This window comes from Maylandia zebra, linkage group LG22, assembly GCF_041146795.1.
Source record: "Maylandia zebra isolate NMK-2024a linkage group LG22, Mzebra_GT3a, whole genome shotgun sequence".
Classification (NCBI taxonomy): Eukaryota; Metazoa; Chordata; class Actinopteri; order Cichliformes; family Cichlidae; genus Maylandia; species Maylandia zebra.
In genome coordinates, this window is record NC_135187.1 from 24,324,054 (window position 1) to 24,351,552 (window position 27,499).

General features: G+C 41.4%; 1 protein-coding gene across 2 annotated transcripts in view; it reads right to left on the reverse strand.

The window, feature by feature from the left end:
- csmd2 (CUB and Sushi multiple domains 2) overlaps positions 1-27,499 on the reverse strand; it is a 275,924-nt gene that overhangs the window by 82,522 nt on the left and 165,903 nt on the right. For both annotated transcript variants that reach the window (XM_023152492.3, XM_023152493.3), the window contains 14 exons: positions 27,263-27,451; positions 26,551-26,667; positions 25,902-26,117; positions 24,779-24,967; positions 23,191-23,360; positions 22,905-23,061; positions 22,521-22,712; positions 16,940-17,066; positions 8,734-8,936; positions 8,350-8,541; positions 6,763-6,901; positions 6,357-6,544; positions 2,543-2,737; positions 1,681-1,797 (listed from right to left, as the gene is read on the reverse strand). In XM_023152492.3, coding sequence (XP_023008260.2) covers positions 1,681-1,797; positions 2,543-2,737; positions 6,357-6,544; positions 6,763-6,901; positions 8,350-8,541; positions 8,734-8,936; positions 16,940-17,066; positions 22,521-22,712; positions 22,905-23,061; positions 23,191-23,360; positions 24,779-24,967; positions 25,902-26,117; positions 26,551-26,667; positions 27,263-27,451 — 2,391 coding nt within the window. The remainder of the gene's footprint in view (positions 1-1,680; positions 1,798-2,542; positions 2,738-6,356; positions 6,545-6,762; positions 6,902-8,349; positions 8,542-8,733; positions 8,937-16,939; positions 17,067-22,520; positions 22,713-22,904; positions 23,062-23,190; positions 23,361-24,778; positions 24,968-25,901; positions 26,118-26,550; positions 26,668-27,262; positions 27,452-27,499) is intronic.

Below are 27,499 nucleotides of genomic sequence, written 5' to 3' on the forward strand. Positions count from 1 at the left end.
AAACTCTCCTTTAAAGCAAGCTAGATAATACTGCCAGTTATGACAACGCAGCCAAAAAAACCTGATATTACAATAGAGGTCAGCAATCCTGTCTGGCCTTGATTGCCTGTCAGGAGATGAAAGGCTTTGCAATGACAATGTGTAGCTAAATCTCCACTACAGTGCTTTCATCCTTTCAACCAACCCTTTCCACTGCTGTTGCCTGAACATATTCAGCCCCTCCACAATCAATCTGTCTCGTTTACTCGCAGCACATATCGCAGGTGGAGAGTAAAAAAAGAGCAGAGGTGAAAGAGGGGACTACTGCTCCTCCATCAAAGTGTGGTTCCTTATGTTCTGAGATCCACTTATTTGACATGATTCAGCATCTATAATCTCCAGCCTCATCTTCAGCGATTCCCATTATTTGTGCATCCTCTTCATCTGCGTCTCTGATAAGAGAACCCAGTCATTGCGGCAACACCCACCCTGTCCTCTGCATTGAAGAAAATAGCCTATCATTAGCATTAGTGCATCAGCCTAATGAGAAGTGGCAAGAATGGAGGCGAGAGCATTTGTGGCTCATCACGACAAAGTGAGTTGCCTTGGGCCTCGCTGTCATTTTCCAAGAAAATGCAAATGTGGACTTTAATTATTTCAATTTCCTTTCTCGCTTTGATTCGGCCGAGCGAAATACGCTCGGCCGAATCAGGTTCCAAGAAGGATAGGTGCCCGGTCGTTTTGGAGCAGAGCCGGACCTCTGAATGAGCGTCATGACCTCAATATTCAAAAGACTGGGGTGAAGTAGCCAGAAGCCAAACACATGCCCGCCACTGCTTTTTTGGTGTAATTTAACAATGATAGGACGTGAGCTTGCCCCTCGAGAGGCATGGTGCTGATAACTCATTAAGGAGCCAGAGGGAAGAGAAGAGGAAGCAGGAGATAAAAGGAGAGCAAGACAGAGCGCCCGAGATAGAAAGTGAAACGGAGCGGCATCCCGAGCAGGCAAGTGAAACATGTTTAAATCTGAATATACGTGCTTGTGCTGTGTTGTGTTCCTCTTCCCACACCCTTTGCTTTCTGAATAAATTCCCGCTCTTACAGTATGGCATCACATATTGGAAGAAAACTGTGACCTTTAAGAAGGAAATGCCAAAAAGCTGCAAAATTTCGGAAACACTGGATCTAATTATATTTCAGTGGATGCGTGCCTCTGACTGACGTGTTATATGACTAGTGTATAAGCTGGTGATTAAATTGCTCTTCCACAGTGATGTAAAAAAGTATGTGTAGCAATGAGACCGATGAATATAGGGACTATCAATCACTCTGTGATTTTAAAAATAAAAAACATTTGGCAAGAACTGAAAGAGGATGGGAGCTTTTACAAGTTTGACACAAACTTTCTCTCTCTGGTGCAGCTTTCGCTAAAAATATTTAGTTATGGGAAAAAAATCTCAAGTGTTTTTCTTTTTATTCTCTTGCCTTCAGCCTTGAAAAATATGTATAACTCAGTGAGGTACTTGAGCATTGTTTGAGCCTGATAAGGAATTATTATTATTATTATTTTTTGGCATTACAGAAAAAAATTCATCTTAATTAAGCACCAATAATTAACCACCTTTATACACCGGCACAAAAACACACAATAAAACATCTGCCAGGAAGAGTGTAAAAGAACGCTCTCACTTCTTGGCTTACCGTAATCTTTGGGCACGACTACAGAGTACAAACAGGTTCGTGCGCTGCTGTAGTTACCGGGGTAACCAGGAGACAAGACCACTCCCTCTGAACCAGTGTACTGTCCACCACATAGAGCTGCAAAAAGACATAAATGAGAAATAAAAAAGAGACGACCAAAAAAAAAAGGAAAGGACAAGGCAAACATGACAGGAAGGTCTACAGCCAGAAGTGGAAGATTCCATTTCTCTCCCCCCTCCTCCTACCTTTCCATCCCCTCTGTTCCATCACTCCTAAATTACTTTTCTTGTCTGATTGGGCTTTCAGTGGAAGATGTCCCCAGTGATTGTCACAGTGAAATTGCAATGTTTTCTAAGTGTCCGTCTGGGTTAGCCTGGGCGTGCTGAGATCCGGATTGCTTCTACTGGTTAAACCCCCCCAAAAAATGCTCAGCACACGCTTGTACCCTGAACCCTTGTTTCCCCACGTGTGAAAATCTGCGTGGTATGAGCTCGTCTTCCACCTGGCATACAACTAAAGCTTCACACTGTGAGGGCCATACGATTCTGTGGTGTCAGGGATCTTTCACGAGCTCTCCCGGGGGGTGAACTAGTGAGCTAGTCGTGTCATGGGAATATCAGAGAGCAGTTCCGCTGTGAGCGTGAGGAGAATATATGCAAAATAAGCAGCACTCTTTAAATTAAAGCTGCACTTGCACAACTATTAATGTTAGCAAAACCCACACAGCTTTGCACATACACCTGTAGGACACTGCTCTATGGGAAAAATAGCCTAATTGTATAGACATGTTTACACGTGACAAATCTATAAGCGCTGATGTGGTTTGTGTTCCTAACAACCGTCTCCAGATGTCAGTGTTTACCAATGCAGATGGGTTTGGGTTTGTTCCAGCTCGGCTTGCCATCCACCCCCATGATGCAAGTGAGCGTTGGGTCTCCCTCTAGTGTGTAGCCACTGTCGCAGTGGTAGGTGACGGTGGAGCCCAGCTTGAGATTGGTGCCCACCCGTGTCCCATTGCGCACCAGGCCGGGCTCAAAGCAAGACTCCCTAGGGTTCTCTGCAGAGAGAGGTAACGCAGTGGAAAATCAGTGACAGAAGTGAGCAGGCGTTGTTATTTCATGAAAGGATTTTTTTTTTCCCTGCATCCAGCTGTAGCCGTGATACTGGAACAGAAGCTGTTTTCTGCCTAAGGTTACTGATACACTTGGATTTCGAACTTCCCTTCCTCCTTTGTGGGTGCGTTTGCTTTCACCCCCGCCCCACCGTTTCCTGCAACTCTGTGCTTTCCTCTGTCAGTAAATATATCTCACTGACTGACTGCCACTTTTCTCTCTAGCCCTTGACGGTGGCCTCTCATCTGTGGCTGCTGGGGTATGTATGGCTGTGGAGAAAGACAGGCAGCTGATTGAGAGTGGCATGGCTCTGGCCCAAGGTCTGCTGACTGCACATAACCGCCTCTCAACCAACGCTTCGCTGTGCAGTCAACTAGAGAAGACAATGCACATACGCAAGCTTTCTTTGTCGAAGACACACACACACCTACACTCGTACCCTGCCAAACTTCACTTGCACAAAACCTGCAACCGACCACACACATCAATCATCACTTCTGAGATCATAAGAAAGATGTCTTGCTCAATTTACCATCGCATTGTTCTCAGGTGGAAAATGTACACGTGAGTGGAGGCCTGTCAATTTGTCACACTTCACACCTTTACTGCTAAAATAAACACGGGGGGAAAAATGCCCAAAGCAATTTAATTCAATCTTAAAACCCAGTCCACTTTCCCAGCAAACTTTAATATTTGATGACTTACACCCAGCGTAGGAAGGTGAGTCAACTGTTTTCTCATTAGGGAAATTTCAACTGACACTTGAGTGTCTGACAGAATATATGTTCAAGAACCTGAGCTGCGTCAAAGGAGCTAGCTGAGTGCAAACTTTAAACAGGGAACACTGTAACAATGTTCATATAGCAGAAGCATTTCTTAAAAAAGGTTCACTGGGAGGTCAACAAAAAAAGACTAACCCACATTAAAATGAGTCCCAGAGCTGACAAAAATGTAACATTCTTCTTGTATTTTATTGCTTCACTGAAAATAATCAAAGCATGACACCTTTATATTTTAAGAACTTTTGGCCTCCTTATATCATCTTGCACTTAAAGATTTATATTTCGCATTGTACACCAAGTACTTTAAAAAAGTTTCTTCATTTCCATTTAATACTTGTACAGCTGCTGTTATTGTGTATATATATATTTATATTTCTTCATACATTCTTATATATTTCTATATTGTGTATTTTGTTGTATTTTCAACTTTAATTTATATATTTTATCTTATTCTTTCCCAGTTAAATTTACCCTTCATTCTAATTTGTGTTGTACAGTTATTTCATTTTTAACTTTAATTTTTATATTTTATTTTATTTTATTCCTTCCTAGTTAAATTTACCCTTTTTAATTTTCATATTTATTTCCCATCTTATTCATAGCCTTTTCTTTTATCTTTAGGTCACGAGCAGTTGTATAAGCATTTCACTGCATATCGTACTGTGTATGACTGTGTATGTGACAAATAAAATTTGAATTTGAATTTGATTTGATTTGAAGTACATGGTGTACTAGATCAAATTTCTAATTCATTGATGACAAAATTAGACACACAGGAAATAAATGTTGAATTTCTAAGCTGAAAGTTGGGGAACTAATGATATCACAGAGTGCTAGGGCCAGGTATGTCTGCTGACTGCCACTACCTGTTCTAAACAAGGGTTATTTAGCCATGAACCTTGTTTTGATATGTCATGAAAAGAAATATATATATATTGGTGGTGAAAACATCTTTCAACGATAAGAAAGATGTCAGCTAGGACACCCTGCCCTCACCCTCGACAAAAATACCCCAAGCTTTTGGGGCTGAAGGGTAAAAATGATGGACATGAAAAGAGACAGCGGAGCTGTGATAGATATAGTAGGCATTAGGAAAGGGCCGGCCCTTGGCACAAGCTGGTCTGTAAATAAAATGAGCTGATTTAACAAGCCTTGACCCTGATTTACAGATGTGAGTGAAGATGTGAGAAACGCATCGTCTGTTTTTTCCATTTTATTGTTGTGTTTTTAAAGGAGACATTTAGTGGTAAATTGGAAGAGAGCCCAAGATTTGATGAAGGTGTTGGATTAGAGAAATAATGTGCATGTTCCATACCTGAGCCACATTTAAATGTGGCTCAGGTATGGAAAGTCTTTGAGTCCACATATTTCCCTGGAGAGCCAATGTGAAAAGCGTAAAAGACCTAATCAAAGGATGCCTGAGACAAGAAAACAGAAAGACATAAAGACTGCTCAGTGAAGAGGCTGACAGCACCTCGGGCGCATTTTGTAATATGATTTTCAGGGCCGGGTTGACCAAATGCCGGATCGGGCCAACTCGTCGACGTGCTGTCTTCTCACCAACCAGACCCGAACTCGCAGCCAAACGCGCTTTTGTGCCATGTTGTTTGTCTGAAACCGAGGAGGTAATTTATGTATTATTTGGTTATGGTTCATTAGTGTGGAGAATTGGAAGTGGGGCGAGGGAGTTTTTCGAAGCCACACACTGGGTCCATCTGCTCTACCAGATTGGCCATACAATATCACACACTGCAGTGAATGTTGCTGGGAGTGAGTTAAGGGGTAGACTCTGTAACGCTGTCTTGCCGAAACATTGTTTCTCACTTCATTTAAGGACAGTTTGCCAATGAGTTGGAGGGCTGCGGCGCATAAACAGGTAGAGTTCTCAAATCAGTCGACTGCTTGTACATCAAATCCTATCTGAGCGCGAGCCAAGAAACGGGAAGCTTTGGGGTCAATCTGGAATTGGTTAAGTGTCTGATACCTTAAACAACTCTAATTGAGGTAGGGAGACTTAGGAAGATTTAACACTGCTCTCTCAAGCAAAGCCCCTAACATAGATGCTGTGTCTAATTTAGAGCTTCCTCAGCATCTGTGTATTTGCTAGGAAGTGAGGTAGTCCCCTACAAGGCTGAAACAAAAATGCAGAACAAACAGATGTGCAACACAATCCTTAAACCAAGTGGCCCTCTGTGACCACTCGTGAACAGATACATTTGGGTCCCCTGAACAATGTGCTGCGGTCAACCGTGCTTAGACATGAGACAACAAAATGCTGTTTGCTCCAGTCTATCAGAGGCCCTTAGTGCAGCTGCACTGATCACGAGCCGACAGTTGTTTGTTTTCAGAATTCCTGCTAGGAGGCGCACGTTAATAATGACACCCAATCAGGCCATAGCAGAAACAGGGAGGTTGCGATCAGGATGCTGCAGCGCAGACAACCCATTCTTTCACTGGAGAATGTTTTCACACTGGTAATCGTATCCGCTCTGGACTACACTGAAGGGAAAGTTAAAAAGAAACAATCTGCAAGGTCGATAAGCAGCAGAGGGTAAATGCACTCTCTCTGTGCCAGAGGAAGAATTTTAAAATGTGAACTGTTCGGGGGATAAAGCTGCGCAACCTTCTTGAAATCTGCTGTTTTCTTCACAATTATAAGATGCTGGATGTGGAAAAAAAGAAGCCAAAATGAACACTTTAATTGTAATGGAAATGCAAAAAAGCATCACTGTTTTTTATCCAATTAACCAAATACTGCATTGCTTTAAGAAAAGACATGTACCTGTGTACTGCAGCACAAATCCATTGCTGCTGAGAGAGGCGTCGCTGCGGAAAGCCAAGAAGAGCGTGTTGGAGCTGCTCTCAATGCGATCGGGAACATCTGTGCCATAAAAGCTACCCAACAAGGGGCTGAGGGAGTCCGGTCCATCATAGATGTGCAAAAAGTCATAACTTGGCTCCAAGCTGAACCTGGTTAAAGAGAATAACATTAAAAATATAATCACATAACTGCTGCTTAGATAGGCTGCGAGTAAGGTAACATAGCTTTACTAGGATGACTTTGAAAATAAAATGTGAAAAGTGGAAAAGGTTAAAAGATCAACTGAAGCATAAATCCCCCCCTCTGTTGAAAAGTCAAAACATATGCGTTGACATTTTTTCCTTTTTCTTTTCTACTGAATGCTTACTGGTTGAAGGTCAGAGAGATGACATAGTCCTGTGTGACAGTAACTGTCCAGTCACACTCTCGTCCGTGAGGATACGGTTCAGGATAGTCTGGAGACAGAATCAGCCCACTAGGACCTGTCAGGTTCCCGCCACATGGAGCTATGACAAGGAAGAAATCTATTACAGTTCACTGCAGTCGAGGAGCAAACAGCAGTGGCATCTGGACAGCAACTGAACTGCTATTAAACAACAGAGCTGATCTCAGTTTATCTTAAGATGCTGGAATCTTTTATTTTTCATTGCATAGATGTGTGTTTCATTTTGTTTGAGAACTCACTGATAAGTGTTCTTCTTAGCATTTATTGTTGGGTAAGACCAACACATTTCTAGTATGAGCCTCCATCATCCCAGTTAAAAACAAATAAACAACAAATATGATCAAAACAGAGGACACACAATTGTATGGTGTATACTGCAAGTGAACCTCAAATAAACTATATATAGATTACAACTACATGATGCTGCCAAACAAAAAAAGTTTATATAAGTGAGGAAAATATGCAATGTTTAAGCTGGAAGAAGGATGAATCAGAAGTCCTATTAAGTAGTTAAAATAGCCTGCAGGAAACAACTCAACAGTAAATCTTCTTTAAGCCTTTTGGACTTTGATAGCCTGGATCTATATAATGTTTTTTTCCCTGCGATTGTGCTGATGGCTGATTATAGCCAAAAAGAGTTTGTTGTTCTCAAAATAAATACTTATCAGTGAGTGTTGGGATTGTGTCTGATCACCAAGTGTCCCTACGCTTTGGAATCTGACAAACTGCTAACTTTAAATTTTTATTTTTCTAATGTTTTGCACAAGCAAAGTGACAACTTATAATGAAAATCAATTTGAAAAACAAACGAAAAACTTACTGGTCAAAAATTGCCCTAAAACAACACAGCTACATAGCTGTAAGAACCTCAGCTCGTACTCCATGTGCTGTGCAGCTTCCCCACAGGACGTTGGAGCAGCAGTTGATTTATCTAACTGAAACCTAGCTAATGCACACAGATGTTCTCTTACCTCATTCTCACCTGTGTCAGAAGTGTCCGATTGTTCGCCAAAAATGATCTAATTAAGCTAAGTGCTAATTAAATAAGGCAGCTAATCACAAGCTCTTAATTGCTATTGTTAATGACTTCACACTGTTTAGCAGAGAACCACGTGCGATAATATATTAACACAAAGACTGTACAAAGAGTGTAGGTCTGACTGAGAGGTCTGTGTTGTTATTGAGGAACAGGATAATCAGATCTCTCTGTCTGCCGCAGTGACTTCAGTAAATGTCGAGGGAACATGGCAATCAGGTTTGCCACTTAAGATTCACTTAAGGAGTCTGTTAAGTAATCGAGTTAGGAATCTGTATTCTCTACCTGTTCTACAAAAGTCAGGCCAGTAAGAGGAGATATACAGTAGACTGTATTAGGCAGGCGGCAGGAAATAATACGACTATAATAAAATACGAGGAGCCTCAGTCTTAGCACTTGCACAGCAGTAGTAAAGCTGTGATCCTCATCCATACAGGCTTTCGTAATACGGATGGGGTTATGTTGTAGAGTACCTGTGCATGTAGGAGGGTCTGGCTGCCAGAAGAAGCGACCATTGATTTCAGTGCAGGTGATCCTGTTGGCCCCCTGCAGGATGTAACCCGGATCACACTGGAACACCACATGGTCTCCGGGTTCCCTGCTGTCGCCACCGCGGGTCCCATTAGTAGGCATGCCTGGGTCATTGCAGGAGGTTGCAGTAGACACTGAAGGAGCAAAGAAAGGCTCAGTGAGTGAAAGAGTATTTAATGGCGCACGATTAGAAGATGAAAAGAGGGTATTATTGTCATCTCCTGCAGTGAAATGTGTGAGAGCTGAAACTGGTCCCACCCAGTCATGTTCATTTAACTTTCCCATCACTTCCTATCATCCTTCCCCCCCCCCTCTCTCTCTCTCACCAGAAAACTGAAGAGCGAAGCCTTGTTTGCTGGTGAAGAAGTCTGTGGTGAACTGCAGGTTGATAGTGTTAAAGGTGCTGTGGACGTCTTGGGGCAGCACTGAGCCACTTAGCTCCCTCAGCAGGACACCTCCATCCTGGGGCCCATCCCAGATCCGAAGCACATCATGGACCTCTTCCGTGTGGAAAACCAGGAAATGAAGACTGAAAAACAAAAACCCAAAAAAACAAACAAACAAAAAAAAACAGACTTCAGAGGCACTGACAGCTGATGGATGAGTCTTTGTGATGAAATTAATGGAAAGCAACCTCAGACAAAAAAAATACACAAAACACCTCTGAAAAAAAGAAGAAGAAAACCCTTATATGTTACAACCCACATGTCCTTCTGATGGAGGGAAGACAAGAAAGGACTGCAATTGTTTTTCAATACATATTAAGAAAAAATTACCCCTATGATAAAGCAACAGGTATAACGTCCGCATTTTCTAAAATGCAATGATGCGTCTGAAGACGACCAGGAGAAATAAACGGATTACCTCAAACCGTATATGTTAAAGAATCAAATTACAACAGCTAATGTGATTAAAGGAGGCAATGACAATAGAGGAAAGACAAAAACACAGTTAAGGTCAAGTGTAAACGAGGGAAACAAATAACTTTTTAAAATGAATCACTGACGCCGGATCCAGAGCATTCAAGGGATGTTCCACAATGTCAGTCAAACAGATACATCTGCCACAGCATTTAATAGTTTCAGTCTAGACATCAGAAAGATGATGCTGTCAAAATATCTACCCTTCACTTTGGCTTAGACAGCTGTCAGCCAGCTGGTGGTCCGATGGATGTGAAAAGCACTATAGCGTGCGGTACGTTTGTGCCTGTTTGTAAGTGCGGTAGCCTCGACTGTGCCGTGATTCATAATGACGCATAGTTTGCAGTGACTGCGTGTACGTTAGATTTTGGACAATCTGTGGAGGAGTAAAAGGGCACAAAGTAGTGCAAGCTAGATCAGATGGCATTTGTTGACTTTGCAGCTTTACCCTGCAAGAGAGACTCAAACGTGTATTTATGATCATTTAAATTGTTGCTTTGATTTTTTCTTCTCTCGCTCTGAAACACACTGCTGTCTGGCAAGCCTTCAAAATAGGTGACTATAAAGTAATGAGGATGTGCTAAACTGTTGTGCTGACACAGAATAAAAGCATTTATCGCACAGTTTATTTGTCTTCTAATGCGCTGCAGCAATAGAAACACAGTCTCTAATGTTGCTTCAAGCGCACTACTTATACAAATTCACCGATACACCTTCAATAAGAGCTCGGATGTGCACAGGCCAGAGGCTACCCGCACATGTGCCGTTTGTGTTTGTTTGTGTGTGGATATAAGTTATGGTGCAAAAATGTCAGAAAATACTAAATGGTGGTGCAAAACTTTAGCGGGAAATTAACTTGAAAATCCACCAGAAAAAACAACTTTATGCTAATTCTCTAACAAACATTTTGGACCGAGGCAAATTCCTGACACTTTCCCCCATGTTTAAATAATTATAGCATTAATGCAAAGCAAACAGCTGCATTCTGAAGTTAAAGTTATTGGAATATAATGCTTATGCTGCACTTAAGTTCATTTGTTTTAAAGAAAACTATTTGTAGAGGTGTGTATATTTCTGTTTTGTGAAGAATCTTACGCGAGCTTTAAATTTCTATAAATTTTACCAGTGCTCACTTTTTAAAGAAAAAAAAAATCTGTGACTTGAATGGTAATCTGTTTCCCAGTATCCTGTGAATGCTGGGGATCATGGTACTTCATGTGCTTTTACTATTCTCATGGCTTTACACACAGACCCACACAGAGCCTTGAGGTATAGATGATGCAGAGGAGAAACAGCAACCCACTGATATGTCGGGTTTAGCAACAAGTTCCCACCGTTTCTGCATAATTGGTGTCAGACTCCGATTCCCATACTGTCTGATGTGTGAGCAGCAGCCAGAGGCTACCCGCACAATGTGCCGTGTGTGTCTGTGTGTGTGTGTGTGGATACTGTACGTAACCTACTTGACAAGTGCTGTCGCAATGCTTGTGAAAGAAGTGCACATAAAACAAACATGTGCAGACAGGCGGACCAGTAAATACTCACATAAATGAACACCGATAGCTATTTTAAAGGACACGCAGCATTACATAGTCTTACATAAGCTTTGATGCTTTTTACACAGATACGAACACACGGACGTAAACCTGCTACATTTATCAGGCGCACTGGAGCCTTTGTGAGTAATGTGATATAATACTCTCGGATTAAAATGCTATAAATCCTGATGCACATGTCACTTATTTTTACACCACTGTCTGCTAATGGTAAAAACACTTATTGTTGGCATGGCTCTTAGAAAATTGTGAGTTTCTTCTCCTAAATGTACCACTCTAATCTATCACTAAAGTTATAAACTTTAGCGATAGAATTTCTGAGATTTTTCTCAGAATCTGCTAAAGGATCATAATATGCCTCAATGCTGAATAGTGAAAAGTAAAGTTGCACAAGGATTTTTCACTGGCAAATCCTAGTTATGAGCTTCTTTTTGTTTGTGACCTTCATCAGAACTTTTGGGCTTAGCACCACACATGAATAAATATTGGTATGGCATCACATTCACAACACAACCTTTCCTATGATAAGAAACTGGAATAAATATCATTCCTTCTCATGGTATTCATTTCCCTGCTAATCTCTCTGCTGCTAAAATGCTAATATTACAAATGCATAGATGAGACATCTTTACATTTTTTCTGTTTCTGTTAGAGTCAAACCTTTACATTTTTATTAACGCTAAACAAAAAAAGAAAGAAGAAAAAAAAGACCTCTTTAGGCTGCTGCCACTGCAAACAAAAGTCTGACGAAACAGATCTCAAACTTTCAGTGGTTTGAATCAAAACGTGGGTGTAAGTGTGACCTTTTTTTTTTAAATCAACTCCTGCTGAAGAGCACTTGAGCAGGACAATTGACTCTGAAGTGCAGCAGCACAAGAAAGCGACTCTCCTTGACAGCTCACAGGTGTAAGTAAGCAAACCTTTTGCACATGCCACAATTGCGATGATCTACTGAAGCATTTCTCACATGACCCTAAGCGTCATTATATTTGTAGTAGTTCGAGTGTTGCTCTGCTAATATTCCGCATGCTGACTATTCCCTTCACTTTAAGCAAACAAAGACTGTGTTCAAAGGTCTCCATCCTGGTCATGTACGTGCCTCTGGCAGTTAGATGCTTGTTATGCAAATGCTGTTATGAAACCCTCAGGTACTATGATCCACTTACGCTCCACCTCCCCATACTTTAGACAGGAGATGCTGAAATGTTTCACTGAATTTGCCAGATTGAATAAATGAATAAAACCAAAAAAATATTTTTTCTTCAAATATATGTATGGGCATCTGCCTTCTTGTTCTTGTGTGTGTGTACTGAGACAATATTGATTTTGTGCTTGAGCATAATGGTTTTTTTGGGAGTGGGGGATTTGCCTAATCCAGAATGTCAGAATCAAGCACAAGTCACGTGTTGGACCAACTCACGTGTAGAAGAATCTCATGCCTTAAGTCAACCAAGCTGTTTAATAGCATTGTTCTCGATTTCCAGATGTGTGTGTTAAATAAAAGAAGGAATGGTGTGTGGAAAGACAGAGGTGTAATGAAACAAGGAGCAAACACACGATCAATGTTAATCATTGCTGGGTTGCTGGAAGAAGAGAATACTAGCAGGAGAATAAGAAGTTGATGGCAAGCAAAGGAAGCTCTGGATATAAGGATGAGCAGTTGAATTGATAGGATGGACGTTGGGGTGCATGTCGGGATAACTGGTTTCTTTTATAGAGCATCTGAATACCGCATCTTTTTTTCTGAGTCAGGAATGAACACTCACATGTGAGGGATGCGAAGAGAGTGACATCTAGAATACAGAAAGAGAGTAAGAGTCCTGCAGGACGATTGTAAGAACACATGCTGACATTAGAGCTCTCAGAAGAACACGTGCAAGACCATTGAGAATGTACTCGTCTTTTAAAGAACCAATCCTCCTGGCAGGCATTTTTCTTTGACTATTCCCTGATTATTTATTTTTTTTCAGAGGGACCAGGACCAGGAAGACAAATGTTACTTTCCAACTAGGAAGCAAGCCTCCCCACTTAACTCAAGTACTTTGCGAGGGTTGGGGCGGGAGTGAGGTACAAGAAAGATGAATGAAGCAACATATTGAGAAAAGTGGGTATTACAGTTTATCTCGCTAAGGAAAAGGAAATTTGGATCTCTTCGTGCAGTTAACGTTTTGTGGAATCACAGGGAACCATGTTTTGAAGTTTACGGTGAGGGGTCTCCTTTTACACTCAGTCCCCTCTTAGCAAGATAAAATGGTTCAATCAAGTGTCAGAGGAATCGCCGCGAGGAGACGAGATGGAGAAGAGAAGGATGGAAGAGATTTCTTAGGTCTCTTTTGATTCTTCCTTAACTATTTTGTATTCATATGATAGAAATAGAGAGTGTCGAGAATCTCTCATATGAATACAAAACAGTCTAGCTGCAATCAAAAGTCCTGTGGGGAGTCTTCAGAGTAGGTGCATGCGTGCATGAAGATGATAAATAAGTAAGTATGTGCGGATGTGTATGGATATGTGTGGTGTGAAGGGAATGACAAAGAAAAGAGATGTAGAGCGAACACACTCCTGCAACTCTTTTTTTAAAACTAATTGAGAGCGTGTGTATAAAGCAAATGTCACAGTGAAAGCTAACCTCATCAATAAGTGTAAATGTGGCCTCTGTGGGACTGTCCCTGTGGGATCATTCATCAGGATGGAGACGCATTTATACAGCAGGCTTTAAAAAAGACGGAACAAACGAGACAGTGCGGTCGGCATCTCTTCGCCGGCTGGACACCTGAAAAACTCTGCGGTCACGGCGATCTTTGTCCAGTTCATTTACTGTGAGGCACATGATGTAATAGCATGTAAGCAGTGTTATCATGCAGAAGAAAGTAAGGTTGCAATTATTCTTAGGCAGGAAAAGGTGTGAAAGACATTGGAAAATGAATCAGTGAGATAAAAGCAGAGGCTGAAGACCCCCCCCCCCCAAAAAAAAAAACCACCTCATGGTACCCAGCCTGTTATCATTCCCATTTCGTCATCGTTCTGGCATCTTATAGACAAGCGCAAAGTGTCCTTTGGTATTGATGCCTTGATGTGGTGAGTTTATGGTAATGGTGAGGTGACAGGTTTGTCACTCTAAACTCACATATGGATGCTTGTAAAGTGGGTAAGTGTCATGGTTACACCGTGAAAGAGCATTATTGACTAAGAAGACGTATCTTTTTGTCTCCAGCAGTGCAGAGGTTGGTGCACCAACACCAAATAATAGCTTGTGTTATCACTGACGCCAAATCCTTCTGCTCACATACATGTTGTGAAATCAGTACCATGTCACCCCAACAGAGCACTTTGCTCTCAGACTGCAGGCTTGCTTGTGGTTCCTCGGGTATTTAAAAGTAGGAGACAGACCTTTCAGACCCTCTTCTGTGTAAAGGTTAGGACACCCCTACTTTTAAGATTAGGCTTCAAACGTTCCTTTTTGATAAAGCTTATAGTTAGGGCTGGATCAGGTGAGACTGAACCTTCCCTTAGTTATGTTGCAATAGGCATCGACTGCTGGGGGTTTGCCATGATTTACTGTTTCTTCTTTTTTCACCACTTTTCACTCTTTGTGTGTATACACCACTCTGCATTTAATCATGAGTTATTACTAATCTCCACAACATATCTTTTGTCCTGTCTTCCTCCCATCAACCCCAACTGGAATCGACAGATGGCTGCCCTTCTCCGAGTCTGAGTATGTCGGAAGATTCTCCCCGTTAAAAGGGAGTTTTTCCTCCCCACTGTCACCAAATGCTTGCTCATAGCAGCTTGCCTGATTGTTTTTTTTTCTGTATTATTGTAGGGTCTTTACCTTATAATACAAAGTGCCTAGAGGTGACCGTTGTTGTGATGTGATGCTGTAAATAAGACTGAATTCAACTGAATTGAATTGAATTGACAGAACTGCAATATTTGATGCAGGGGGATGAGGCTGACCACATTTATTTTCTTCTCAGATTTATCCTTTATTCCAATTATAGCACTGATGCCTTGCGAACAGTTAAAACCAAGTTCAATATCATAAATACAAATTAGAGTATATGTTTTCTTACTGAACACTGTGTTTAAGATGAACATTTACAGCTTCGTTGTTAAGTTTACTATGTGGTCTGCAGCAGTAACCACTGAATGTTACCTCAGTAAAATGGCTCATTGCCTCCCTTATCATCGCAGTTCATTTGATCTTGTTATTATCTCTTCATGCCTATAATCCACTCTTTGCTTCCTACCTATATTTTAATTCCATCAATGTCCCCAGGTAACCTTGTCTCTAGGCTGTATATATGTAAGCGGTCACTCAGCACAACTTCTGGTCTCTCACACATACTCAGTACAGTTTGATTAGTGTGCTACCTTCAGCTACACCACATGATACACAAGGAATCCCTGGGCTAATGCATTGCAAATTCCTCTCAATAATGAATTTCATGCGTAGGATCAAAGACATGAGCCAGAGCATACCTTCTAGAGGAATGCCAGGGAGCCAGAGGAAGGGACGACACTAATGAACCTAAACTAGCAATCATGAGGGACCTGGGAATGTCAGATGTTCAAGATATGCAGCGGCATTCACGCATACACAAATCTACGATGACGACATGCCGAACATGTCTTTTTAAAGACATGTTTGCATTGTTTGGGATGGAAAATAGATATGAATCAGACACTAACCAAACAAAAACACAGAAGTCCTGAAACAAGGAAGAGTGGCACGATTAAAAGTGACGCATTAAAAGGATTAACACTACGGCAAAACCTCTGCTGTTGTGTTTGGGTGAGTGTTGTTGTCTATATTTGTGACTAGATATTACTCCTCATCAGTTATGATTTATGTCAGTTCAAGTATACTGGAATACAGAGGCACACATCAAATAACAGTGTAGTGCATATATAAAGATGCATTAGGCATGATATACATTATTAGGATTAGTATGAGATCTTGTAGTGGAAGTTTATCCAATTAGTGATAAGAGATCATAGATCTCCCACTTGAACCTTTTTATTGTGTACCTATGGATTTAGGGGATTCTCCCAGAGGCTGAAGTACACTGTGCCATGAGGCTTACACGATTATTTTATCAGATTTAATTGATGCTCCATCACAGCACACTGATCCAGTTATCCAGTGCTATTCTGAATAAATGATAAATTTCTATACCATTCAATATATCTATACCATTGTATGTATGTATATAATACACACACACACACACACACACACACACACACACACACACACAAACATATATGTGTGTATATACAATTTTAAGACTTGGCAAGGACCAGATTATTTTTTTACCCTGAGATATAAAACCTTAGAATTTATAGAAAATGCACTTTCTTTTTACCATGACCATGGCTTTAACATCCTAATGACCTCATCATGTGTAAAATGTTTTGTTGTGACACTGCAGGCTCAAAAGAACTCAGTAAACTCTTGCGCAATCTTACATTTATAAGAACACAAATTGAGTGATTAAACAAACACACAGAAGCCTGAAGGTGTTTTTCCTTCCTCCAAGGGCAAGAGTAATGGCTACGTATTGAATTATGGAGGTAAGACGAGGTGAGGCGAGGTAAAGAAGAGCAAATAGTTTCATTAACAGACTGACAACACCAGGGGGTGAAACGATGAAAATACTGAATATAAACTTAAGTTTCTATTGATCAAAAGTGCAAAAGTGTCAAACAAGGAATGTATCAAAACCAATACAACCTGCAAGATCTCTCAAAAACTCAGAGCGCTTGACTTGCTTTTTTTTGTAGTCTGACATCTTTAGACTCAGAGGACGCATTTCCTTTCAACCAGTTGTAACTCAGCTGTTGGCCAACAGTAGCTCACTGAAGATTGATTACACAGCAGCCTGTGAAAGTGATGAATACCACTGCAAAAGGGGGCTGGGCTAAATTGGAAGTATATTGAAAGGTGGTAGATTGAACGAAAGCCTGTAAAAAACAATGTAATCAGAAAACTAGACTGAGAGCAAAAAAAAAAAAAAAAAAAAAAAGAAACCAAGGACTGTTGTTCAGACCTTATAGTGCTTCCTGGGGCCGCCTCGATGGTCCACATGCAGTGCAGGTTGTGCTCGTATGGTGCCGGGTAGCCCGGAGAGAGGATACGACCGGAAGGCTCGTCTTTGATGGTCCCCCCACACTCGGCTGAAAAGTAGAGTGAAAGCAGCGAGGGGGAATAAAAGAAGTTAATAATGATTGCTACAACAAAGGTTAGCATACTTAACAGACCAAAAGTTGCATTACTGCACTTCCAGTAAAGTACAGCTCATCGCTTCCCTCTCATCATTATTAATTATTGACATAGCAGTCAAATCCTCCAATGTGACAGACTCCATCATGTAGTTAGAAATTTGAATGATAGGAGGGAGAGCGGCCAACTCAATACACTCTGTGTCTCTTTGGCTCAGCAAAGGCAATTCACCATCTTAACCGTGATCTCATCTTTGAAAGCTGATGGAATTATTGACTGAACAACACAATATTCAATTCATCATACTCCAGTTCACTGCCACTTTTAAGGAAGTGTGAAGAGTGTCAAACAAAAGTATAGGTGCGCAACACGATAGGCTGTGAATGACTTGCTCATCAGATGAGTGCCATTGTTATGAGTGTGTGTTTAGTACTAGTGGCTGCAGTCAGTAGGATCTCTCTAGTATCATATCACAGTTCACAAAACATAACCAACATAAACTCAGTCTCTAGAAATTTGTCAACACAAAAACACATTCTGGGAAACAGCAAAGCAAAAATCGGAGCGCCAAAACAATCTGTCAAGAAAAAGGGGAACAAAATCGGGTTCTTTTCCAGTAACTTAAGTAATAAAGTGCTTTCAGAAATACTATGACTGAAAAGCAATTTTCAGCCCTTCCTTCAATTACCACAAATTACTCTGAATGAAAAAAAAGAAGAGAAAAAATGTTTAACATCAGATTTTAAGTGGTTTTTTTGTTCCCGTTTTGTGAGGCCACTGTAACTGACAAGAAGATGTTAAAAGTGGCTCGTGTTTCTTTTCCTTCCCCTGAGAGAAAAATGGATCCTTCAAACAGAAGGAAAATTGAGGTCTGGAAATCATACTGATGATGATGGTGATGATGGTCTGTGAAATCCATCAGTGACAAGTAAGCCTTGTACTTCAATACAGCAACTAAACACAGACACGCAGGGAGAAAAACAGAGAATAGGAAGGGGGGGGAAAAGGGGGACTGACTGCAGGAGCACTTAAATTAACATAAGATTGTAGTACTTTACAAACTGACCATCAGAGAGGGAGAAGCTGCGATTTCTCCACAAACAGACAAAAATACTTTGTTACCTTTTATGCTGCAAATATGTCATTTCTTCTAAATGCAAACAAATATATTTCTGTCTTTCAAACCTCCTTATACAGTACATTATACACCAAACAGGCATAACATAATGGCCCACGTCCTCACTTTAGCTTTGACAGCATTTTAGTAGATAAAGGTGAAGTGAGCCGAGCCTGGCAGATCCCCATGTACTAAATAGAAGTGAAAGAATTGAAAACGGGAGAGAGAGTGGGGTAAAACTGGGGGATCATACATAGATAAGAACCGGAGAGAGTGTGCTTGGAGGTGTGGTCCCGCTGCTGAAATTCAGATACTTTATCTCCAAATATCCCATTTATCATGGAATATATCAGGGAGCAAATGAAAAGTTTTTCCAGAAAGTTGATGTATTAGAAACGAGGAAAATGGGCAGGCACAACAATTTGAGCGAGTTTGACCAAATTGTGATAGCCGGATGACTGGGTCAGAGCATCTCCAACACTGCAGCTGTTCTGAGGTGTTTCTGGTTTGCGGTGCAGTATCTATCAAAAGTAACAGTGGTAAACTAATGCTGAGTGATGGCCTGCGTGGTCCGATTCAACGAATGAGCTACTGTAGCTCGAACTACTGAAAAAGTTCATGCTGGTTCTGATAGAAAGGTGCCAAAATAGACACAGAGCATCGCAGTTTGTTTGGGGCTGCATAGCTGCAGACCAATCTGGGTGCTCATGCTGACCTCTGTGCACTGAAAAAGCCCCAACAATGAGTATGTGAGCATCAGAATTGGACCACGGAGTAATAGAAAAACTTGGCCTAGTCTGATAAATTCTGTTTTCTTTTGCATCATGTGGCTAACTGGGTGCATGTGCGTCGTTTACCTGGAAAACACCAGGGTGTACTAGCTGGCGGAGGCAGTGTGATGCTTTGGGCAATGTTCTGCTGGGAAACCTTGGGTCGAGCCATCAATGTGGATGTTTCTTTGACAAACATCCATGGAGGCAACATCTCACAACTTACAGGACTTAAAGGTTCTGTCAATACCATCTAGGTGCCAGATACCACAGCACACCTTCACGGGTCTAGTGGAGTCCATGTCTCAACATGTGATGGCTGTTATAGCAGCAAAACCGGGACCAACATAATATTAGGCAGGTGGTCATAATGTTATCCCTGACTGGTGTACATTTAAGTAACAACGATTACCATAGTTAAACGTTTCTTAAAAACATTAAGATGTGGTGCAATTGTGGCTCAAGAGTTGGCAGTTCGTCTTGTAATCGGAAGGTTGCCGGTTCGAGCCCCGGCTCCGACAGTCTCGGTCGTTGTGTCCTTGGGCAAGACACTTCACCCATTGCCTACTGGTGGTAGTCAGATGGCCTGGTGGTGCCAGTGTCCGGCAGCCTCGCCTCTGTCAGTGTGCCCCAAGGCAGCTGTGGCTACAATGTAGCTTGCCATCACCAGTGTGTGAATGTGTGTGTGACTGAATGTAGTGTAAAGCGCTTTGGGGTCCATAGGGACTAAGTAAAGCGCTATACAAATACAGGCCATTTACCCAAAAAATAAAAATATGAACATATCATTCTTCACGCTCCTGCTGAGGCTTTCAGTCTATTTTCAAGCTTTTCCTACCCCTTATCCTTTTTTTGTGCTGAAGAAAACTTGCTGTTTCGTGGATTGAAAAGGCAGTGATCTATCACAGTAAGACAAAGCCATCGCTTTGTTCTTGCCTTATGACCTAAGAAACTACCGCTCAATGCTGCCATAGCAGTATAACTCCCCGAACCACTCTACCCCTTCAATCTGCCCCCACATTCATCAAAGTTCAGCTCAGCGTCTCTTCCCTTTGTCTCAGTCTCAGCCTTAGTGGTTTTATTTTTTTCATTTTTTTCCCAGAATGCTTTTTCAGTATGATCACAAATGAAACCCATGAAGTCATGTTGCTGCTTTGCAAATATGGAATTTCTCTCTCTCTCTCATTTTCTGTGTAGTGGGCTATCATTTTTGAATGACATTAGATGTGCACACATACCCAAACATAACAATAATAACATCCTGGTGTCCACATCGGAGCTTCTGTGTGAGATTCAACCTTGCAAATTTCTTCTTCTGTGACTTTCAGTATACACCAGACTCCCCCCCCCCCCATTCTCTTTTAAACTCCATTCTCCTTCCTGGCCCTTCCCGCTATACCCTCCCCATCTGTGCTCAGTGTGTCCTCACTGCGAGAAAATAATCCCACCATTACAAGCAGAAACAGTCCCACATCTGCTCCTAAATTCACTCCGGATGTTAAGCTATCATCTGCAGTGAAAGGAGCATCGGGAGGACAAACGTGTTCGGGGAAATACAGTTTGGCGAATGTTGTTTATGTCCAGACATGAAATTACCTGTCAGTTTGGTTCGGAAAGGGAGCAGAGCAACACTATTCTAATCACCTTGGCTGATGTCAAAGAACGCCTGTCTCCCTGGTTTTCTTCCTGACAATGTCCAAAAAATGGCTCTGGGTGGGTTAGCATGATACTATATATATATCTATATGTCTGTGTGCCAGAATATATGCATACAGTGTCTGCGGTGGCTGGCAATAAGTGACAGGTGACTTGTAGATGAACTCTGAAAATAAAATAGAGGGATCTTCCGCTAAACTTTCATGAAATTATCTCCATCAAACACATTTTTGAAAGTCTTCAGAGTACAGACAGGGGGGTTAAAACCTTGCTTCCTGGGCTCAGGGTTGCTGCTGATATAGTGTCTTTTTTTAGAAAAAAAAAAAAAACAGAGTGAAAGGGGGAATTTGCAATCATGATGCAATAGGAATATAAAAAGAAAAAATAGAGCACAGTCATTTTGGATGAGATAATGCACTGAATTGCTGGGAAAGCAACCAAATGGATGCCCCAGAATAGCAGCGCTAAAACAAACCACAGAGCTTTTTTTCCAAACTGGTATATTCACATTGTTATTAGGAAGAGGAACTAGGTCATACATCAGCTAAAAAAACTGAAGCCGGCTTGGATTAGCCGTGCAAACTATAAAGAAAACACAGATAAATGCTGTAATATATGAGGATGCAACACACAATGCTACTTTAACTGGAAATCTTTGCCTGATTTTAATACAATATATTGTAACAAATAGCAATGGAAGAAAAGGGAATTACACAAAGACATGATACCATAGACTGATGCAAAAGTATGTGATACTACACAACATGTCATGCTCTTACACACTGCACTTGAATATGGAAACATATCTATTTATATTATATTTTATAGGTCCACTTCACCACATTTCTGAGACAGTTTTAGTTTTTTCACTCCAGATCACTCAATCATGTCTATCATTGTTTAAATAGCTTTTTTTTTTCTTTTTACTCCTTATTGCTCAAATAACTTTTTTATGTCCCTGAAATTCCCCCAAATTCTCACAGACCACTGATGCTGAGATACAGCTATGATGGCCCCTAACAACATTAGGACTGAGTTGGAAGTATTTTAATAGAAATCACAATATTTTCCTAAAGTTTACCAAGTAATCTTGGTTGCTAAACTAACGTAGCTTCAGGGGTGGCTTTGGCTCACGAGGTACAGTAGGTCACCCGCTGATCGAAAGGTTGTTGATTTGACCCCCGGTTGCTCCAGTCTGCATGTCAAAGTATCCTTTTCCAAAATATTAAACTTGAAGTCACTTTTACTGTGTTGATTGGAGTGTATATGCTAGATAGAAAGAACTCAGAGGTAGAAAAAATGTGCTTGTATGAATGCAAGTGTGAATGAGGCATGTTGTATAAAGCACTTTGAGTGCTCGAGTAAGAAAGTGCTATTTAAGAAACAGTCCATTTACCATTTAACCAGCAAGTGAAAGTGAAAATAAAAAGGACGGGCAAACCTCCCTACTCAAAATAACAACCCCCCCTCAAAAACTTTACCTACAAATGAAAGTCTTCCAGAGGGTAAACAAGTGACTGGTACCGCTTTAACTTATCTCTCTATGTCCATCATTGCTATGTCTGGTACATAATGGCACCGGCACCAAAGGACACCTTGTGTGCATCAACAGTGTCTGACAGAAAGCAGTTTTTTCAGCCTTAGTTATTTTATTTTTGCATTGAAGTACGTAATTATTCATGTATGCAACAGTTGAATTTAGCATGTTAAGATGTCAAAAACCTGGGTTAAATAAAACAAAACAAAACAAACTTATAAAAATGCAGTGCAAATCTAAACAGAGCACCCAGTTGGCTAAAGTCTTTGCTGTCTCAAAACTTCAAACTTCAAAAATCTCCAGCCAGATTCAAAACGATCATACTCACCAACACAGAGTGGAAGGGGGCTGTCCCAAGCCCTCCTTTCGCCCCTCAGGCAGGTGAGCACCTCAGGACCTTTCAGGGTGTAGCCCGGGTCACAGCTGTAAGACACGATGCTCCCTGCAAAATGACCCTTGTCCTCCCGCTTGTAGCCAAACTGGGGAACACCTGGATCCTCGCATTTCACGAGCTCGAAACCTTTAGCAGAGAGCGAGAGGTAAAAAAGAGGCAAATTCGGACGGAGAAGAAAGAAAGAATTGTTGTGCTTTTAATGCGCCAAAGGCAACAAAGAAAAAATTGGACAAAGCAAGCACAAACTACACTCAAAAGACTCTGAATTTTTAAAAAAAGTACATTGTATTTGTGTGCACAACAGAGTGAGTTACTTACTGGTGAAGTGTAGTTCAAAGCCTTTACTGGTGTTATCCGCATTGCTGATGAACTCGAGCCACATAGAGCTGGAGGTGGAGTTCAGGGTTGTGTCTAGCAGCTCGTTGCCTGTAAACACCCCCAGCAGGCGAGCCTTATTACTGCTTCCATCAAAGACCTGGACGGAAGAGAGAGAGAGAGAGTGGGAGGAAGTATTGGAATTAGGAGAAGCAGGTGCGCGCACGCAGATATGCTAACAAGGCGTCATACAGACACGGGGAGGATACAACTCCCACCACCCTCTCACTTTGAGTATGTCATCCTCCTCCAGTCTGAAATCCCGTGCCCGTAGCTGAATGCCTTTGCCAGGCTGCGTCTGGATGGAGTAGATGCACTCGTGGTTGTTGCCGTAGTAACCGGGGTAGTTGGGTGAGAGCAGCACCCCTTGCATACCAGTCACGGATGAACCACATTCAGCTAGAGAAAAAGTAAGAGAGCAGAGACAGACAGAGAGAGAGAGAAAGAGGTGGTGGTAGTGGTGGTGTTGGAGAGAGCAGAGGACATGTCAATCGCTATATGCTTGAAACTCCGAGTGTATTTATTCATGCTGTCATGCGCGGGGAGATGGGAGAGGTGATGGGGAGAGGAATATGGTCACTGACTAAACCTGAATGTTGAGTGGCACATCATCATAATCACACTGCAATCTGAATATGATTAACACTAATTTCAGCTCTATCTGAAAATTACTTTTTCTGAATCACATCAGGGGGGGAAACTTGGGGGAAGACAAAGTTTTCTCTTAAAAAAATGGCAGCCAGAATTGAAATGGCCACAAAGGCACCCTCCTTTTTTAACTTTGAGAATGCACCCAAGTAAGATGAGGTAAGGTGATGGGGCTGTCTTGGAGGCATGTGGAGAAGAATCAAGTTTCTAAAATGAGGTTGAGAGTGATAGCAGTATGAAAATATCAAAATGTGTCTCTGGTGCCATCCTTCAAAGACCTGAATTCATCTGGAGGGCAAACCGAAAACCAGCAGCCAAAGCTTCAGACAACTAAACAGAAAGCAGAGCGAGCAGGTTTTTGTCAGGAAATTGACTGACCTACTTTACACACGCCTAAACTCTGCGAGCAAACATTTAGAAACAAATCATGTATTAACCGAAATGCACTGTGACGTCACCATCACGCTATTCACTCGAGTCTAATTGCTCGTTTTCAGCAGCGTGTTAAATTATCTGCGGTTCCAATTACGTTCCGAGTTTAGACACAAAAAATAAATTGAATGTGCAAATAAAGTAATTCGTGCAGTTTCCAGTGTTTCCACATTAAGTTCCATTTTAATGGTGCTTTTAGTTTATTAAAAGCTGCCACGCTGAGGACAAACACAAGTAGGTCAACGATTGCCATGGTCACTGATGCACCTATCATTATCGTTACGAGCATTAAGATGCATTCATTTTCATATCAGAGCCTAAATGCCCATTAAGGTTTGCTGCATCACAGAATCAACACACTGACCTACATCTTCGCAGTCTGACCCAACATGTTTCACATGCATTAGCAACAAGCACGATCAATAATTAACATATTTAAGCTGTTTAATGCTGTCCTCATTAGAACGGTGGCACTATGTAATTTGGACAAAGTAAAAAAAAAAGCTCAGTTTCTGGGAAGCTATCCAACGAAGAGACAAAACTTGTGTGTATGGAGGGATGATAATGAGGAGATTTGAAAGGGGAATGCCTCGCTGTCTAACATGACTGACACTTCTGTACATTTCTTAATTGTGGGGGTGTGTGGAAGGCTAATGTGCTGGCATGGCATTGGGAGATTAGAGAGGTGGGGAGGCGGGGAAGTGACAAAAGCCAAAATAAAGCATGTGACCACCTACCAACACACCTTGGCAGAGGGGAGCTCCACACCCGCCTCCTGCCCCCTAAGCAGACCACCCTCGCTGGACCCTCCAGTCGGTAACCTGGGAAACAAGAGAAGATGAGGGCATCGCCCACTCCGTACTGCAATCCCTTTCTGGTGCTGTAAGGTGGAATTCCAGGATCTTCGCACGGCTCCAAATCATAATCTGGAAAATAGAGAGAAAAAAGTATGAATCTTCAGCACTGGCAAGTAAAGAAAGTGTAATAACAGTTTTGTCTGTGTGGGGCTTTTTATCTGCGATGTGTAAATGTGTGAAACGGGCTAATTAAGACTTCTGTCATGCTAGGAAAGTTAAGAAAATATTTCAAAAAGTAAAAGAGGGCTAAACCTTCTGAAATATGACACTTTTCTTCTAAACCCAAGTTCACGTCTAAGGATCAGAAGCCCATATGTCATTTATTAAGATTATTCAAGCAGAGCCTTCAAAGGGACTTTGCAAGTAATGAAACCATTCCAAACATTAAATCTTTCGTCCATTCAGCCACTGATAAGAATTCACACTTGCTATTTTAAGCCATCAATAACATCTCATTAGATTTTATAAGAATCTCTTTCATCGGCGTCCTAATGTTCAAATCTAGAAATGCTGTGAGAACAAAGGAGGTAAATTATGCTCTCAGTAGGTAAAGGGTCATTAGTGCTCGTTTCTACTTTATTCATTTAAAATGAGTCCGTTTTCTTGGTGTTAACCTATTTTACTATTCATTCTTGAGTACATGTAATCACAGATTTCCAGAGGACTGTTTGTATCAATAACTTTTTCAGAAACCATAATTATTAAAAATACATGAAGAAATGCATGATTAATGTTCTAAAGCAGAGATTTTACGTTCTGGGGCACATGCAGCCCACTTTGATCTTAACAAGGCCGAACCAGACCAGTGAAAGTACACGATAAATGAGTAGGATTACAGAAAAAGTGATGATAATTCATAGCAGACTGTCCTATATTTATCTGATATGGCATATGTTTTCATTCATTTGCAGAAAATGTACTTTTTAAAATTGTGAAGTCAAACAAAAAAAGACAAAAAACAGTTCAGAAGGCTTTAAATCCGTAAAACTAAATTTATTCTCACCAGAGAAGGTGATGTTGAATCCCTCATACGAAACGGAAAAGTCAGACAGGAAGCGGATCTGTGCTGTGTAGTTTCCAAACAGCCCTGCGCTGAGAGGCGGAGGCAAGGTGGAGCCCGTCAGCCTCCAAAGTGGCTGAGAGAAGCTGCTGTTCTCTGTCACCAATAAATGATCGTGAGGGCTCTCAAGGTGGAAGGTGTGGAAGGTGAACTGGACACCTGAATACGAGGAGATGAAAGAGCCATTGTTGAAATGTTTGGGTTTTTTAAATCTTTACATAACTTATATATGCATAATAATAAACATCACATACATAATAATCATGAAGGTGGAAAAAAAAACATTGAAAACACAATATTTTCTATATCATAACACATTCAGTACAAATTCCCTATCCTTTTCCAAACACAGCTGCACCTGTGCAGATAAAGCATCTGCAAATAAGGCTCAGTCAGTTTGATATGAGTGCTCGACCAAAGGCTGGAGAATCATCCCATGGCGCCGTAGCCTTAGGCCAGCCTCTCAGCAGCCCGGCCTTACAAAGACAGCTTGTTCGGCAAAATAAAAAGGCCACTCAGTAGAGGGAAATGACATTGTAACAGAAATTGAATTTGACTGCCGCATGTGTCGACACAGAATTTCTCTGCTAACCTTTGCCGTGGGAGGTCTCGATCATCCACGTGCAGTTCAGGTTATGCGGGTAAAAGTCTGGGAAGCCGGGAGACAAGATGGTGCCGGCGTTGCCCTGGATGTAACCTCCACACAATGCTGGTGACGCGGGACGAATGGAAACAGTGGAAGATGGATGAAGGAGAGAGATGAGCGCAGAAGCAAAATCAGAGAGGACACGAAGACAGAAATAACGTTCCCCAAAAATAAATAAATAAATGCTAAAACCGTCTGTGCAATTCCAATGTGGATGAATGCATTTTCCAAGATGTGCCCTTCAAGATGGCACACAAAAAGACCGAGTGGATGTTAACAATATCATTACAAACAGGACGGGAGAATCAATACTGTCCTTAAATATAAAAGCATTTACAGACGAGGAAAAAGGGAAACATCAAAGGGTATGTTCACTGCTGCACATATAAAACATTTCTGATGAAATGAAGCAGAAACTTTTAAAGTCTAAAACAAGAGTCCTTGAAAGAAATGTTATCATCTCATATGGATTTTATAATAACTCAGGAATATATAGCTATTTAAATGTGATGCAATATGAAGCAAAGTGCTTAAAATGATTTCTCATGTTTCATCTCTAACAACACACAACAATGACTTTAGCTTTAATCCCATTTATGAGTGGGGAGAAATCTGGCAGGGGGACCATTCATTTCTAGGTCAATATTATGGAACGTACCATCACAGCTAGGCAGGGGGCGACTCCACTGAAAATTGGGTTCACATTCTAATGGCTCAGAGTCACTAAGCGTGTACCCTGCGTCGCAACTAAATGTCACCAAAGCTCCGACGTAGAAGTCGTTCCCGTGTCGCTGCCCGTTGACGGGGATGCCAGGATCCACACAGTGATCTGATTGTAGCTGCAGGGCTGCAGAGTGAAGAGAAAATAAAGGATAAATGACATTTGATCAGAGGC